The sequence below is a fragment of the Chinchilla lanigera genome, unplaced genomic scaffold, assembly GCF_000276665.1.
Source record: "Chinchilla lanigera isolate Chin_1 unplaced genomic scaffold, ChiLan1.0 scaffold00038, whole genome shotgun sequence".
In the NCBI taxonomy this organism is placed as follows: Eukaryota; Metazoa; Chordata; class Mammalia; order Rodentia; family Chinchillidae; genus Chinchilla; species Chinchilla lanigera.
The window spans coordinates 14155920-14173601 of NW_004955439.1; the positions used below are offsets into that span (position 1 = coordinate 14155920).

Below are 17682 nucleotides of genomic sequence, written 5' to 3' on the forward strand. Positions count from 1 at the left end.
TACAACAAGCATTGTTAATTTCCTACCACTCTGTTTGTAACTTTGTACTGTCTGTACTGATCCTTTGCTATTTTGTAAAATGTTGTCTGTCTGTTAGTATTTTCCTCCTTTTATTTTTAAAATAAAAAAACAAAACAAAACAAAAAACCTTACCAGTCCCTTTCAGGTGCTGCAAGATCCTGCAGGTGGCGCTGTGGCCTTGTATTACCCACAGGCCACGGTTCTTAAAAATGGTAACAAGTATCTTCGTTTGGATATAGGTATAATTCAGGCCTCATTTTTCATTGCGAGCTACAAAGATGTGGCTTTTTTATTTTGTCTGTTTGGTTTTGGGTTTTTTTTGTTTGTTTGTTTTCTGGGTTTTTTTGAGACAGGGTCTTGCTATGTGGCCTAAGCTAGCCTCAAACTCATGGTAATCCTCCTGCCTCAGCCTCCTACGTGCTGCGATTACAGGCGTGTGCCACCACGCCAGGCATGATGTGGCTTTTTTAAAAAAAAGAAAAATTGGGTTATGTATTGTATTCCTCCTAGATATTAAAATGTCAATTTAAATGATTAAATGGAGCAACATTTCTATTAATTTGGGGATAAATATAAAATTTTAAATTCAGTCATCAATATAATAATAAAAAGATTGGACCAATTTCTTTTTGATATACTTATATTTTAAAAGTAAGTTGATAATTTGAAGACATTAGCAACTGAAGTTTCTAAAATATATCATATCTCAGAAATTAGAGCATGTAGACCTTGATTTGTAAATATTCTTGAAGCAAAGATGTTGATGTATTGATGTTCAAATTTAATCACATTGTCTACCTAAAAATCCACGTTTATTGACATGATTTTGGAGACTTATTCTTTTTGTTTTTTGTTTTTCTTCTGGTACCAGGAATCGAACTCATGACCTTGCGCTTGCCAGGCAGGCGCCGTGCCACTGAGCTAAATCCCCAGCCCCTTGAAGACTTATTCTGAATTCAAACGTTGCTTGACTTCCATAACAATTCCCAACATATTCTTTCAAGTAGAAGTGTCCTGACTTCATTTTAAATACAATGTGATTGCCAGGGTCTCTGCTTGCTGCTTCTCAGCAACAGATGCATTATTCAGTGGAAGTCTCCATTCAATTCTAGTTGCTGCTTAACTGTCAGGTGTGGTGTTAAAAAAAATACGTATTATTAGTGCTGAAGCTTTATCTTCTCCTTTATCACTGCACTGTTTTTAAATTTGTAATTTTTATTAGTGCACGTTTATAGCACATAATGGCTACATTCACTGTAGCAAAGTGGTGCATGTACATACACATCTCAATTCTTTTCTCCTCCTTCTCCCTTTTATTTTGTCAACATCAAATTCATTTATCTTATAAACTCTTATAAAGCAAATTATCATAGATGCAGATTAATAACCAGACTAACGGCCAAAAACGCACAAAATACATGAGACAATTATACTAAGTCGCTCTCACTTGTACCATGCACTTTCAGATATACTGTCCATGCTGTATCACACTAACTTTCCCTCTCTGTCTTTTCATATTATCTTTTATTTCACACTTTATTTGTATACTGAGTTTTTAATACAAGAGAAACTCTGTGATATTTAAGCTTGGGTGTCTGATTTATTTCATTTTACATTATGGTCTCAGGTGCGTCCATGTTTCTATAAATCACTACAGATTTTCCTTCTTCACAGCAGAGTAGTACTTCATTTTACATAAATACCACATTTTCTTCACCCACTCATCTGATGACGAACACATAGGCCACCTCCAAAATTAGCTATTATGAATTGTGCTGCTGTAAATATGAGTATGCATACATCACTGCGGTATGATGTCTTTTAATTCTTTTGGGAAGATACCAGTAAGAAGAATAGCTAGGTCAAACAGAATTTCTATTTTTAGTTGTTTTTAAGGAATCTCCATACTGATTTCCACAGTGGTTGTACTAGTCTACACCCCCACTAACAGTGTAGAAGGATTTCCTTTCCACAGCCTTGTCAGCATTTGTTACTGGTTGAGTTCTGGCTCTTTCTGGAGTGACACAGGGAAAAGGGCAAGGCAGGGGCATCACGATTCCGGACATCAAGTTAAACTACAAACTACAGTGATAAAAGCACCATGGTATTGGCAAAAATAAACCAAAAACCAGACTCATGGCTCAGTGAAACAGGACAAAAGACAAAGAAATAAGTTCAGCCATACACTCAGCAACATCATCTTTGACCAACGGGCCAAGTCCTTTTGCTAGAAGAAAGCCTCTTAAACAAATAGTGTTGGAAAAACTGGTTATCCACACGCTGAAGACTGAACTTAGACATATATTTCTCACATTAGAACAGAAACTGTCTTCTGCTGGAAGACAAAATAGGTAAAACACTTGAAGACATAGATGTAGGCAAAGACTTTCTGAACAAAACCCCAGCGATGCAAGTAATACCAAAAATCAACAAATGGAAACACATCAAATTAAAAAGCTGTACAGCAAAGGAAACCACCAACAGAGTGGCAAAAACTTCGGCAGCCGTTACTCAGCCAAAGGACTAGTACCTACAACACAGACAAAGAACTGAAACAAAAAGTTAGACACCCCCCGCAACAGCAGGTATTAGACTCCTAAACCAAAGAAAGGGCATCTGAAATGAGCAGACACTTCTCAGATGAAGAAATATAACCAGTAAAGGCATGAAAAAAATGTTCAGTGTCTCTGGCCATTCAAGAAATGCAAATCATGACTCATTCTTATAAATCTCACTGAATGATTTTAGGGAAAAGTTTTCTCTGTGAAGGATATCTCCGATTTGAATTCAATTGTTTGGCAATTTTCTATTTTCCTGGGGGGAGGGAGGGAGGGCTTTGCTGGGAGATTGAACCCCAGGCCGTGCATATGCTAGGCAAGTGTTCTGTCACTGAGCTACATCCTCAGCCTGTAGGGTTTTTTCTACAGTTTATGCTGGCATTATGGATTTCTGCCATGTAGCTTATATTTATAATTGCTATGAACAGCAGCAGCATGAATTTTTATAGCTTAGGAAGACAAGCATAACTAAATGTTATAATATAAAATTCATAAATTTAAGGAGATACAGGCAACTAATGAAAGAGGTCACATAGTCAAAAATTTTTTAAAAACCCGAGTTTCGGTTCTCATTATCAGATCTACTATAATGCCTACTTTCCAGATATTTAATATAAAATTCACTAGTACTATGAGTTGTCCTTAAAGAACAAAAAAGAAATGAAAATAGCTTTGCTAAAGACACGAGTATGCACAAAACTGTGCGGCTCTTCTATTGTTTTGATTTATTTCTACAACTATAAAAATTTTATTTATACATGTATTCTTTAGCATAAGATATTTAATTCTACTAATACTAAGTGTATACTACTATGAACCTACTTCTTTGCAAAAGGAAGACTCAAAACGACCATTGTTTGTACCATCCATTATTTCTATCATATTCCCATTGATTTTTTTCTTTCTTTTTGAGGCGGGGTCTCACTATGCAGTTCAGGCTGTTATTGAGCTCACTTTGTTGCCCAGGCTGGCCTCAAACTCACAATGATCCTCCTGCCTCAGCCTCCCAAGTGCTGGGATTGGAGGCATGCACCACCACATCCAGCTCATCCCATTGATTTATATAGAAGAAAAAACTTTAGGTTTTTTGCGGGGTGGGGCTTCGCATAGTATCTGCTAAGAGATTTTGATTTGGACTTCTACGATAAGGACTAATTCAAAGGGCACTAAAAGTGACAGCTTGACAGAAAAGAATATGGAAAGAAAGAGAAGATGATACTGTGCAAAAAAATAAAATTAATAGAGTTTTCTCGTGTACTTTCTATTAGAACTTTGCAGATATGGGTTGTTGGTTCCAAAATAACCAAGGGCTCAAATTCACACCTATTGATAATTGGTAAGGCAGACGTAGGAAGTACTGGTTGGGCTCGGAAACCTTAACAACCGAGCAAGAGCCTGAGGCTGTTGTTCCAGGAACCTGTTCCATGGTAGAGAAAACCAGGGCCAAGTGCTGGTGCAACCAGGATGACAGAACCAACATGCAGCCTGAGAGGTGGCCTGCAAGGAGTTTTTGGCTTCCTCTGATGATCATTCATAGAGAACTCTATTGGTTTTTGGTCAGCAAGAATACTAGATCCAGTTCTGCCTACTCTGTAGTTCAGGTATTTATAGTAGTGCTGTGGGCAGTGGCTAGGAGAGGGAAGGTTGAGCTAGAATGAAGAGACACTTCAGCACAATCCATATTCCACGAAAGTACCTGGGAATGTGTGATAAGGTGTACAGACGTCATTGTAAGGTGTTAGAGAGCCACTTGCTTAAAAGCCAATTTTTGAGTACCTGACAGTTACCCATGTAACTCATATGAGCTGCACAGAGGCCGCCACTATGTACCACCACTTCCTCCTCCTGTCTGAATTCTACTCAGTGAGAAAAGAGCATACCACGCTGTCACTGAGCCAGAATCCTGTCCACAGGAAGCCGTGGGAATTGAAACATATTAGCTGGCACCAACATGGCATATTCATGTAAGGATCATTCAGTGAACATTTCCCAACATCTGCTGTCTGGTTCTGCACATGCAAACAGGAGGATGAGGGAGACTAGGTACCTGGTCCCACAAGGAAGCAGCAGATGGGGCCAGCAGCCTGGGTTTTCCACACAGTGATGCACTGCCACGGAGCACCTCAACATGTTGGGAAGAGGACGGGACTGGTGCTGTTATATTTAATTTTATCATTTTTGTTGGAATGTTATCATCCACACCAGAATCTTCCCCTTTCAATCAAGATTATACCTAGCAATACAATGGTTTTTTCATACCTTTGCATAAACAAATCTTTATTAACTCTTTCCTGGTCAGGCAACCAAACACCTGAACAGAGTTTTTGACAATTAGTAGCTCACATGTGTTCTTTCAATTCATTCACTCAACAAACATTATGGACCGCTGACTATGTGGCTAGGATCTAACTAGAGATGACCCAAGGCATCAAAAAGGCAAGAAAGGAAGACACTTCCTGTACTGCCTGGGTGCATTCAAACAGGGGAACATAGACGGTAAAATACAGCAGTCCCCATTATCTTCAGAGAACATGCTCTAAGCGTCCTCCACAGAGCCCTGCAACCAAGTTAGTACTGAAGTCTATAGAGACTATGTCCACACTATAATGCACACCTACGATAATGTTTAATAATTTAGGGACAGTAATTTTTTAAAATAACTAATAACAAAATAGAATAATTCAAAGAACAAAGTTATATGAATGTGATCACTCTTCTCAATTCTTTATGATACTATAGAAATATTTTCTTCTTTTTTTCTTTTCTTGGTACCAGGGATCAAATTCAGGACCTTGCGCTTGCCAGGCAGGCGTGTGCCCCTGAGCTATATCCCTGGTCCTAGAAATATTTTCTGACTGTGGTTCTCCACAGCTAACTAAAACCACAGAAAAGAAACCATGGATATGTGACAATTATTATACAGTATTTATTAAAGGATGATTAAAACTGAGAGTTAGTACCTTAGCACAGGTATGACATATATGTACATACATCACACATATATGTACATAGACATATATAATACATACATATGTGTATATATATATACTAAATATTCAGGAAGATGACAGGCAGGCTATCATGATGGCTCCCACAGAGTATTTGGACTATGGCTTTTGGGGCCAGAGGGCTTTTACTTTTTATATTATTCCCTTTTGAATTGTGTGCTTTTGGGTTTTTTAATATTATATATCACTTATATGATGTCTTGGTTACTTTCCTCTCGTTGCTGGGACAAAATACCTGATGCCCAAAATTAAGGAAGGAAAGGTTCATTTTGCTTACAGTTTGTGGAGGTTTCAGTCCATACTTGGCAGGTTACAAGGCAGAGTGGCACATGGCAGAGGGCTGCAGCTCATGGCGGCAGAACACAGCAAAAGCAACAAGCACACAAAGGAGGAATGGCTGCAAGCAGCCTCTTCCTCTCCCTTACATATGCAAACTATCCACCCCAGGGCTGGTGTAGCTCTCACACCCATAATCAATCAAACCCTAAAAGCCTGCCCCAGGACCACATGAGACTTTGGGGGGACACCCAGACACAAACCATAACATATGACTAGGCAATGTTGCTGAAGTTTCTACAAGAACATAGCAGATAACTCACATTCCTCTGCATTTGGTTATCACATTGTATAATGCGATATAAAGCTTAGGGTTGGAGGCTGTTTGAAATGTCTTTTTGATTCTCCCTTTCAAAGCATCAAGCAATTATTTCCTATCCAGAAAGACTGAGAATAGTTTATATTTCAAGAAAATAAATAGATTCATCTTCAGTAAGAGATTCTCATCTGGAAGAGAAGGATTTGTTCAATATTTTTAGGAGTCTGTCTTTTTGTTATACTTTCTCAACAACTATGGGCAGATGTAATTTTATAAATAGAAAAGTTTCTTTGAAACAGTTTCTTAAAATGTCGAAAAGTATAACCAATGTGTAACTTTTGCTGAAGAAAAAAATGTTTGAATTAAGTCTTAATAATCATGTTAATGTTTTCTGTAAATCAGGCAATAAAAGTTTAAAACATATAATCAATGCAAGGAATATGACAAGATATGGAATATAAATCATAAAAATGTTTTAAATCATTATGTGATCAACGTATTTTGATGTTTATACAAAATGTAAAGTGCATGTATAAACACTTAGGGTGACATACCTTTCATATCTTTTTTCTCTAAATCTTTCAGTGCTTGAACAAATGTCAGCTGACTTTCAGTGAGAGGCCAACTGTTATACAGCACCGAACACTGTATGATATACTTGTAGTCCTGTGAAATGAAATGCAGGGTTTAAGAGCAAACAATAAAAACAGACACAGTAGGGGCCTACTATAATTTATTGTGCTAGGCACCTAAGCAAAGTCAGCTGTTTTCAAAGTTCTGTAGCACAACTGTCTGTAAAAGTTTAATGTACTCACATCCCTATCAACACCTGCCATTATCTAAATTTCTAATTTTTGTCAGTCCGAAGAGTACAAGGTCATATCTCACTGCTGTCATATTTTTGCATTTCTGACATTATTAATGAGGTTATTTTTTCATATATGACTGCATCTATATTATAGGTTAGCATACAGATTAAATTTACCATGGATTTAAAGATGTTGACACAGAGAAACTGTTCACAGATGTCTTATTCTTCAATTCTGAATATCTTTATGGTGGTACTGTATACAGAAAGTATTACCCATTGACAACTTTTAGAAAGAGGATTATTTTATGGTAGGTTTTTACAAACAGTCCAATTGAGCAACTCTTCTAATGCTACTACACCTGCTGTGGCATATTAGAATTCTCTTCTGTGGTAGGGAGCACAGTGATGACTTCATCCTCCAACAGAGGCACGGCACTGTCCGTTAACCCACTTCCACGTCTACTCTTATAGGGTTTCTGACTTCCTTGGGCAGATTTCTTCTTAACATATACTTCTGGCTCTTTCTTGGATGGACTATGAAATGGAAGAACTTTCTTGTTAGCTAAAGAAGAGAAATATTAAATTAGTGTGTGTGACATGCATATTTATTATTGACTAAATTAGTTAGATTTCTTTATAATATACTCAAAAGAATAAGTTTATTTTAACAAAATTAAAAAGCAGCATCATTCTCTCTAGAATGGCAAGGCCTGCAAGCAGAGTGAGTCTGTGCTCTGCACTTCCCACACTCTCTCTGGGATGGCGGGGTCTTTGGGAGGAGTGTAAGGACACATGTCTTTGTTGAAATAGACTGACAGAACCCCAAGACCTGAGACCCAGGACAACAGCCCTGTCCCAGGTGCACAGGTGCACACATGCCTTTGGAGGGCAGACTAACTGGCGAGACCAACAACGTGGAGGTGTCCGATGCAGCAGCAAGGAGCCAGCAGTTGGACTCCAGAGGAGTCCATCAGCAGAAGTCAGTCCCGGGCCCCACAGTCCCAGGGCCAAGATTAGCTCCATACTCAACACATTTCTGGGAAGAAATATGGACACTATCACAAAACTGTAAATACCAGAGGTAATTTACTACTTTCATTCTCCCTTGTTTCTCTGATTGGCTATCCCTCTCCTGTCTGCTTAGATGTCATCTTGCTTTCTTCTGCATTCGGTAGCTATTTTTGTATTTGTGATTTTTATTTATTCTTTTTCTATTTTTCTCTCCTCTCTCTCATCTCCTTTTCCTTTCTTTTTTTCCTTTGGCTCATTTTCATTCTTTTTCTCTTTTTCCCTTCTTTTTTCAATGTTTAGGTTTTATACCTTTTTTCATTCTCTTCTATAGACTCACTTTCTCTCTTTCCTCAACTACTTCTGGAATTTAAACTTTTTTTTTTTGTTTTTTAATTTTTTCCAGTACCGGGAATTGAACTCATGACGTTGCGCTTGCCAGGCAGGCACTGTGCCGCTGAGCTAAATCCCCAGCCCTTGAATATAAACTTTCAAGTGAGTAAACATTGTCTCTGCCTGTATTCTATTTTATTTTTTCCCTCTTATGTCCCTCCAGTTTCCCAAAACTTGGGGATCATCCTTTAATTTCTAGCCCTGACTCTATTATATTTGACCTCACTCATCACTTTAGCCTATCTCCTAACCATCTTAACCTCCCTGCTCCCAACAGAAGGGTGAAATCACTTGACTAAGGGGAAAATCACTGCATATAAGCGCATACCATATATGTTTGATTTTATTACATAATTTTAGAGTTTACTGCTGTGGTCAGAAATAACAGGTTACCATAGATTATCAGTAGTTAAGATGCACTTGAAATATTGTTATTACTAACTGTACTACGTTAGCCAGGATGTCATACATATTATAAAGTTTCTCTCCCCTGTATGACAACACTGTGACTATATGAGGTCATAATCACTATCACAACCCAGTATCAAGGGATTAGGAGCTGAGCCAAATAGTAATCTTGAATCCTTCACAAATTGGGAAGCTAGGGCCTTGGGATAGCTATAAGAAACCACCTACATCTAGAAGACATCCCTGAAGAACAAACATCCTGTAGGGAAACTTAAATACTAGTGATAAAGCTATATGTCATAAGAAACTGGCAAGTATCAACATAGAAAACAAAATCAAAATGAGAAAATAGAAAATGACAAGACATTGTCATTTTCCTAGACCCCCAGCCCACTCAGGACAAGTCCAGAACTGAAGGAGATAGATGAAATTGGAAATCAAACACTGGCATTTTCTGAAATGATAGCAGCAGAAGTGAAAAAAACAAGTGGAAAAGGCTATGGAGGAAATAATATCCCAGGTACAGAAAGAAATGATACTTAAAATCAAACATATTAGAGAAGACACAGATAAAAGAATAGATGAGCTTAGAAAAGTGATGGAAACAAGTAACTCCTGGCATAGGAGAGAAATGGAATCCATGAAGCAGATCCAAATAGAAATACAAGAGATTAAAACCTCCATTGAAAGTATATGCAACAGTTTGAACAAAGGAGAGGATATGATTTCAGATCTTGAAGACAGAATTACAGATAGTGATAATGAAAAGAAAGATATCTTAAAATTAGCAAGAGACCATGAAAAATCAATCCAACAGCTACAAGATGAAGCAAAGAAGCCAGGCATGGTGGCACATGCCTGTAATCCCAGCACTCAGGAGGCTGAGGCAGGCAGATCATTGTGAGTTTGAGGCCAGCCTGGGCCACAAAGTGAGTTCAAGACCAGCCTGAACTACAAAGTGAGACCGCTGTCTCAAAAAGAAAAAAAAAAAAACAACAAAGAAGAATAATATAAGATTTATTGGGGTCAATGAGAAATCTGGAGACAACACAAATGACATTGAAAAAAACTCTTCACAGAAATAATGGCAGAAATCTTCCCAAGAGTGGGTAAAGAATTTAACACACAAATAAATAAAACATTTAGAACTCCAAACATTCATGACCAAAATAAAACTACACCAAGACATACAATAATCAAGATTCCAGAAATTCAGCATAAGAATAGAATATTAAAAGCTGATAGAGAAAAGAAACAGATCACCTATAATGGAAAGCCCATCAGAATAATGACAGACTTCTCAACACAACCCTGAAGTTAAGAAGAGCTTGGAGTAAAGTATTTCAAGTCCTGAAAGGAAACAGCTTCCAGCCAAGGTTGATGTACCCAGCTAAATTATCTTTCAAAACTAATGGAGAAATAAGGTACTTCCATGACAAAGAACAACTGAAGATATTTATAAACACCAGTGCTATGAAGAGTATTAAATATATTCTAGACAGAGATAAAAATGACCACACTTCCAAGAACAACAACAGAAAGAAACCACCTGGCATAGCAAGCAACTAAACAGGGGAAAAAAGCAGGGAACCAAGAGCAGGAAAATACCATGACCAAGATAAGCCAATACATATCAGTGATAACCACCAATGTGAATGGCCTCAATTCACCAATCAAAAGAAACAGACTGGCAGAGTGGATCAAGAAACAAGATCCAACAATATGCTGTATACAAGAAATACATTCAATGCACAGTGAACTTCATACTGAAAATCAAAGGATGGAAAACAATTTTCCATGCAAGAGGAACCCAGAAAAAAGCAGGAGTAGCTATTCTTTTTGCAGACAATGTCAACTTGAAACCAAGAATCTTCAAAAGGGATAAAGAAAGTGACTACATACTTGTTACGGGGGAACTTCAAGAGGAAGAGATAACAATCATAAATATATATGCACCAAATACAGGGGCACCCAACCATATAAGACAATTATTAACAGACATGAAAAATCAAATAAGCAAAACACAATTTAACAGGAGACCTCAAAAAGCCATTGTCACAAAGAGATAGGTCAATTAGACAAAAAAATCAGCAAAGAAATAACAGAACTGAACCAAACCTATAAACAAATGGACTTAGTAGATATTTTTAGACTGTTCCACCCAGCATCATCAGAAGACACATTCTTCCCAGCTATATTTTAGACATTCTCTAAAATAGACCATATACTAGCCTACAGAACATGTTTAAGTAAATGCAAAGCAACTGAAATTATCCCAGCCATAATATCTGACCATAGTGCAATGAAATAAGAAATTAATGGCAAAAGAAACCACAAAATCTTCATAAACACATGGAAATGAAATAAAAACCTCCTAAATGACCAATGGGTCACAGATGAAATAAAGGAAGAAATTGAACAATATTTACAACTAAATGAGAATGCAGACACAACATACTAGAACCTATGAGATGCAATGAAAGCAGTCCTAAAAGGGAAATATGAGAGCAGTGAATTATCACCTCAGGAAAACAGAATGAGCACAAATAAACAATCTAATGTTACACCTCAAACTTCTAGAAAAAGAAGAGCAAGACAAACTCAAAGCCCATGGAAGAGAGGAAATTATAAAGATCAGAACAAAAATTAACACAGTGTAAACCAAGAAAATAACACAAAGAAATAATGAATTGAAGAGTTGGTTCTTTGAAAAAATAAATAAAATTGATAAGCCCTTAGCTAACTGTATCAAAAAAAGGAAAGAAAAGACTAAAATTCATGAATTGAGGAATGATAAGGGTGAAGTCACTACAGATCATGTGGAAATTCAGAAGATCATCAATACCTACTTCGAAAATATTTACTCTCATAGAATGGAAAACACAGAAGAACTGGACAGCTTCCTAGATATATATGAATTACCAAAGTTGAATGAAGAAGATATAAAAATTCTCAATAAGCCAATGTCGGCTAATGAGATTGAAAATGTAATTAAAAACTTACCAACAAAGAAAAGCCCAGGTCCTGATGGATTCACTGCTGAGTTCTACAAGAAATTTAAAGAAGATCTAATGCCAATATTCGTCAAACTCTTTAATGAAATTGAAAGGGAAGCAATACTCCCCAACTTTTTTCTGGAGGCAAATATTATCCTGATACCAAAACTAAACAAAGATACAACCAAAAAAAAGAACTACAGGCCAATCTCCCTAATGAACATAGATGCAAAAATCCTCAATAAGACACTAGCAAACAGAATTCAACAAATCATCAAGAAGATTACTCACCATGACAAGGTAGCATTTGTCCCAGGAATGTAGGGATGGTTCAACATATGCAAATCAATAAATGTAATACACCATATCAAGAGAGCCAGAGACAAAAATCACATGATCATCTCAATAGATGCAGAAAAAGCTTTTGATAAAGTCCAGCACTCAATCATGATAAAAAACCCTACAGGAAATTAGAATACATAGTCTTTATCTCAATCTGATAAAAGCCATCTATGACAAACCAATAGCCAACATCACACTAAATGGAAAAAAAAATGGAAAGCTTTCACTGTAAAATCAGGAACAAGACAAGGATGGCCACTGTCACCACTCCTATTCAACATAGTTCTAGAAACATTAGCCAGAGCAATTAGACAAGAAAGAAAAATAAAAGGAATAAGGAAAGAAAGGAAGAAGTTAAATTATCATTATTTGTAGATGACATGATAGTCTACATAGAAGACCCCAAAAACTCCACCAAAAGACTCTTAGAATTAATCAACAAATTCAGTAGCATAGCTGGATACAAAGTTAACATGCAAAAATCAATAGCATTCTTGTACACAAACTTATTAAGAGAGGAATTAGGGAAATCATATCCTTGACAATAGCATCCAAAAAATTAAATACTTAGGAACCAATCTAAACAAGGAAGTAAAAGTTTTATATAATGAAAATTACAATACTCTAAAAATGAGACTGAAGAAGATATCACAAAATGGAAAGATATCCCTTGCTCATGGGTAGGAAAAACCAACATTGTGAAAATGGCCCTACTTCCAAAATTGTTATGCAGACTGAACGCAATCCCAATCAAAATACCTAGAGCATACCTCACGGAACTAGAGAAAATACTCCTAAAATTCATTTGGAACCAGAAGAGAGACCTGCAATATCAAAGGCAATCCAAGGGAACAAAGACAAGTCAGGAGGCATCACAATCTCTGACTTGAAATTATATTACAAACCTACTGTGATAAAATCAGCCTGGTACTGGCAAAAAAAAAAATAGACTTGAGGACTGGTGGAACAGATTAGAATATGTGGACACAATTACAAACACACTCAGCCACCTTATTTTTGACAAAGGGGCCAAACATGTTCATTGGAAGAAAGATAGTCTCTTTAATACATGGTACTGGGAAAACTGGCTTTCTAAATGCCAAAGACTAAAATTAGACCCGTGTCTATCACCATGCACTAAACTAAAGTCAAAATGGATTAAAGAGCTAAATATTAAAACAGAAACACTAAATCTACTGGAAGAGAAAGTAGGTAGAAATCTTGAAGACATAGGGGTAGGAAGAGAGCTCACAAACAAAAACCAAACTGCAAGGGAAATACTTCAAGGAATCAACAACTGGGATCTCATCTTACTGAAAAGTTTTGGCACATCAAAAGAAATCATCAACAGAGTTAAATGAAAACCCATGAATTGGGAAAAAATTTTAGCCAACTGTCCCTCAAACAAAGTACTTCTATCTAGAACATTGAAATTACTTTTTACAGTTGCATCTCTTGAAACCCATCTATTAAAATCTTTTACAATATATATTTCTGGAATACACCCACTGAAAATATATTCAAAATGTTGTGGTGGTGGTTGTAGTGGTGGTGGTGATGGTGTGTGTGTGAGCACCAGATATGGCAGTGAATACGAGTAAGTACCAAGGGATAAATTGCATTTCAGCCATTTCAAATATGTAGTCTGAAGTAATCCAGTACCAAAATATTAAATCTAGAATTCTGTCTTGGCTTCTTTCATTGCTGGGACAAAATACCTGACACCCAGATTTAAGGAAGGAAAGGTTTATTTAGCTCACAGTTTGTGGAGGTTTTAGTCCATACTCAGCTGGCCCCAAGGCAGAGTGGCACATGGCAAAGGCAACAGTTCACAGTGACAGAAAACAGCAAAAGCAGTGAAAGTAAAAAGGGAGGAGTTGGAGCCTGACATATCCATACAAAGAGAGAGAAAGCAGAACCTTAGAAATTATTAAAGAGCTAATAAGGAAACAAAGGTCTAGCCTCCAAAAACATAAGACTTACAGTTTTGTGATCTAATTCAATAAAATTTTTAAAAATTAGTTAATTAATTATTTTTCAAGCATTGAAATGATTTTCAAAAGTAGAAAAACTAGGAAGTTCCCCAAGAACTTTTAATAGCTTCTCATAATTTTGTTTTTGTTTTTGTTTTTTGAGACAGGTCTTGTTATGTAGTTCAGGCTAGTCTTGTACTCACTATGTAGCCCAGGCTGGCCTCTTTCTCACAGAGATCCTCCTGCCTCAGCCTCTCCAGTGCTAGGATTACAAGTGTGTCGACCATGCCTGGCACTTCTCATAATTTTAACTTGAGAAGCAGAAAAGAATAATGTACAAGTACAAATGCAGAGGAGAAACACACCCATGAATATGTAAATTTAGGAATATGATCCAACAAACTAAATAAAATCATATATTCTAAACATGAAACCATGGTGGCCAAAAGGATTTTATTTCAAAAATACAAAAGTGATCAAAACTAAAAAATAAATTTATGCAACTCAATGGGCTTGAAGTTGATGATTTATATAAAAAACAATAATGTTCTAAACCCATGCCATATTAAAATTCTCAGCTATCAATAAAAAGAACTTTCTCAAATTTTATAAAGGCCAATTATTAGTAAGCCACCAATGAATATAATACTTAATGGTAAATGCTGCAAGCTGTCCTATTTCAGAAAAGGGAATGTATCATCATCACTTTTATTTAACCCTATTTGGAGGTTATAACATCACAAAGAAAAAAGTTATGATTTTACAAAGAAAAATCAATCAATTTTTGCCAGTCATGCTTAAAATGTAAATGCAAAGATGGAGAATGGGTATAAGAATCAAATATTAATAGCATTTTTTGTTAAAAAAAGTTATATTTTTCCAGATAATATAATTATAATAGATTTCTACTCCCTTGTTTATAATCGCTCCAAATTTTCTGCATTGGTCATGTGTCATTTTAGAGTTAGAATTAAGTTACTAAAATAAATAATTAATATACTTCACAGTGTCACTGTTAATTATTTTAGAAATAACTGACTTACCTAATTCATTGAGAATATTATATTGAAAATAAAAACTGTAAAGTCTGTTAATTTCAATAAGTAGAACATTTCTGTAAAAATAAGGAATTAGGCATAAAAGTAAAAAATTATTTCAAAATAATAAAAATTATACTTCTTGTAAGAAGGTCCATGTAATAAGGAAGCAAATTTTTCTACAAAGTAACATCTTTAAGTATACATATAACCACTTTACATGTATATGTAAGAGCCTAATTTCACATACTATTACATTGATGTCACTGGTGTCAAATAGTGTTTTTTATATTTTTCCGTAGAATTAATTTAAACGGTCACTTGCTATTTTAACTTAAAACATTTCAAAATGTCACAAAAAATAAATATATATTTATGAATCCAAATACCAAACTCAAGGAGACACACTTACCCTGGGAACTCGCAGGTTTCTCGTTCCCCAAGAAAGTAAACACTGGGATTATAGCCTGGCCTTTTCCAGTGGTGCTCACCATAGTTTCTTCGTTTTCTAGCACCTGCAGCTTGATAAACACGTCGGGTTTGGATGTGCGCACCTGTATTGTAACAGGCTGTACTAATGCCACTTTAACAGAGTACCTATTAAGAAAAGAATCTGACTTTATAAGCAAGCACATTGGGCTTTCCATCAAGTAAGTAAAGAAAATGGTATCATTTTCTCACATGGTTATCTGAAGATAAAGCCACTTCACAAAGTTCACACACATTCAGTAAATATTAGAGTTCTTGCAGACTTTGGCAAAGGATCCAAGTATAGTACAGACAAACAAAATAATAACATGTTTTTATTATTATCATATCCCAAGCCAAAAAAAATCCTTTTATTCTAAGATCTGGTAGGTAGTCATGAAAGGGGATAAAACTAAAACCATTATATTTAATAAGTCTGTAAACTACACCAACCCCTTCCATGACCCCTTCCTTTGCAGTTGGGCAAAGAGCACAGAGGGCGTGTTGCAGAATTTAAGAGATCAGACAGGAAACAGCAGAACTTTATTAGGTGCACACCTGTCTCAGTGGGCAGGACTCCTGTCCAAAATTGCTGAGCATGAACGAAGGAAAAGCTCCAGGTTTCATACGTGGGGCTTGGGTGGGATCGGCCTATTTAGTGGCTCAAAAACTGGTAAGGTTATAGACAAACTCAGTACATATAGTGATCGTTTTGTAAATAGATCCTGTTGAATCTTGTGGGGACAGGAGGATATAAACTTGGACGTTGGATGCCACGAGGCTACAGGACTCTTTCTTCAAGACCGCAACCATCATTCTTATCAGGAACAAAGCAGAGATTAGCCTTCAAGGAAAACAGGTCCTGGAGCGACAGAATGCCACAGGACTCTGCTTACAGGAACCCAGGTGTTAACTTATCTGTAACCTCACACAGCTGTGTACTTTCAGGGAGGGAAGTTCAGGGGAGAATTTGCCTAAGCTTGGTTTTCTTCTGAGTTCTGCTTTAGGCATAAGCAGAATCCTAGCAAGATTCCCTCTTAACAGTATTTTCATTCTATCAAAATATAGAAAGTAAAAATAATGCTCACAGACTCTATCCTCACCCTTTAGTCTACAAATTGGAAACCTCTTGCAAAAAAACTAAAAACACACAATCTAACCCATTCTTCCCATCTTCCGCCCAGTGAAGTCATGGGAGGAGGAAGTATTTTTCATTTATGGATTTTTTTCCATATTTCTAGTGATTCCATGCAAATGCTCAGGACTCAAAGTGTTTCAGTTTCTCTAGAAATGTGTCCTTCTGAGCATCCTGTCCCCCTTGGGTCATAAAATGACCCATAAAATGACCCTCTTTATTCCTCCTTGTCGAGCTTTTCAATTTGCAGTTCTGTCAGACCTCTAAGGCCAGTGAAAAGAGAATGAAAGACAGACCAACCAATCCCACCCGCCCCAGTCCTGAGTACTGCACTTCGGCTGGCTCCTCAGGCCGTGTCTTGGGGAGACTCCACCTCTCCCCTCAATATCTCACCCTGAATCAGACTGAGCCAGGGCTCTGCACCCAGCCAGAGCCAAGCCTCCTCATGCAGTGTTTCAAGCAGCCTGTGACACCACGTAGAAACTTTCCTTCACCTCGCAGGAGAATGTGACAGAGCTGCATCGACCTTCATTTTCTTCTCCTTTACAAACGTCCTTTTGAGATAAAAACCTTTATACTTTTCCTATTTTAGGGCTGTTATTGTCAGTCTTCTCTCCCACTGACTTCCCCAGAAACGTGAGAGAAAATGTTCTGCCTTAGGTCTGATTTTCATTCTACAAATCCTCCAGGGCACTCCATGAGTAGAAACAAAATAATGACTCCCAAATCAAAGTCTCTCACCCAACCACCCATCCTGCGTCACACGGTGATTTCACTCGTCTCCTGTATTTAACAGCTGGTCTGCTATACTGACAACTTTGCAAATGGGCTTCTCTCCTATTCGCTACCTTAATAAGTATAAGACCACCCAGACCCCAAGTCAGATCCCTGGAGGCCCAATCAACCAGGGCTATCAAATTTACCTCTAT

The 17682-nt window shown here is 36.9% G+C and overlaps 1 protein-coding gene across 5 annotated transcripts in view; it reads right to left on the reverse strand.

Moving 5' to 3' along the window:
- Adgb (androglobin) overlaps positions 1-17682 on the reverse strand; it is a 124928-nt gene that overhangs the window by 11864 nt on the left and 95382 nt on the right. For all 5 annotated transcript variants that reach the window (XM_005390627.2, XM_013517404.1, XM_013517407.1 and 2 more), the window contains 3 exons: positions 15563-15747; positions 7353-7555; positions 6737-6848 (listed from right to left, as the gene is read on the reverse strand). In XM_005390627.2, the coding sequence (XP_005390684.1) occupies positions 6737-6848; positions 7353-7555; positions 15563-15747 (500 nt within the window). The remainder of the gene's footprint in view (positions 1-6736; positions 6849-7352; positions 7556-15562; positions 15748-17682) is intronic.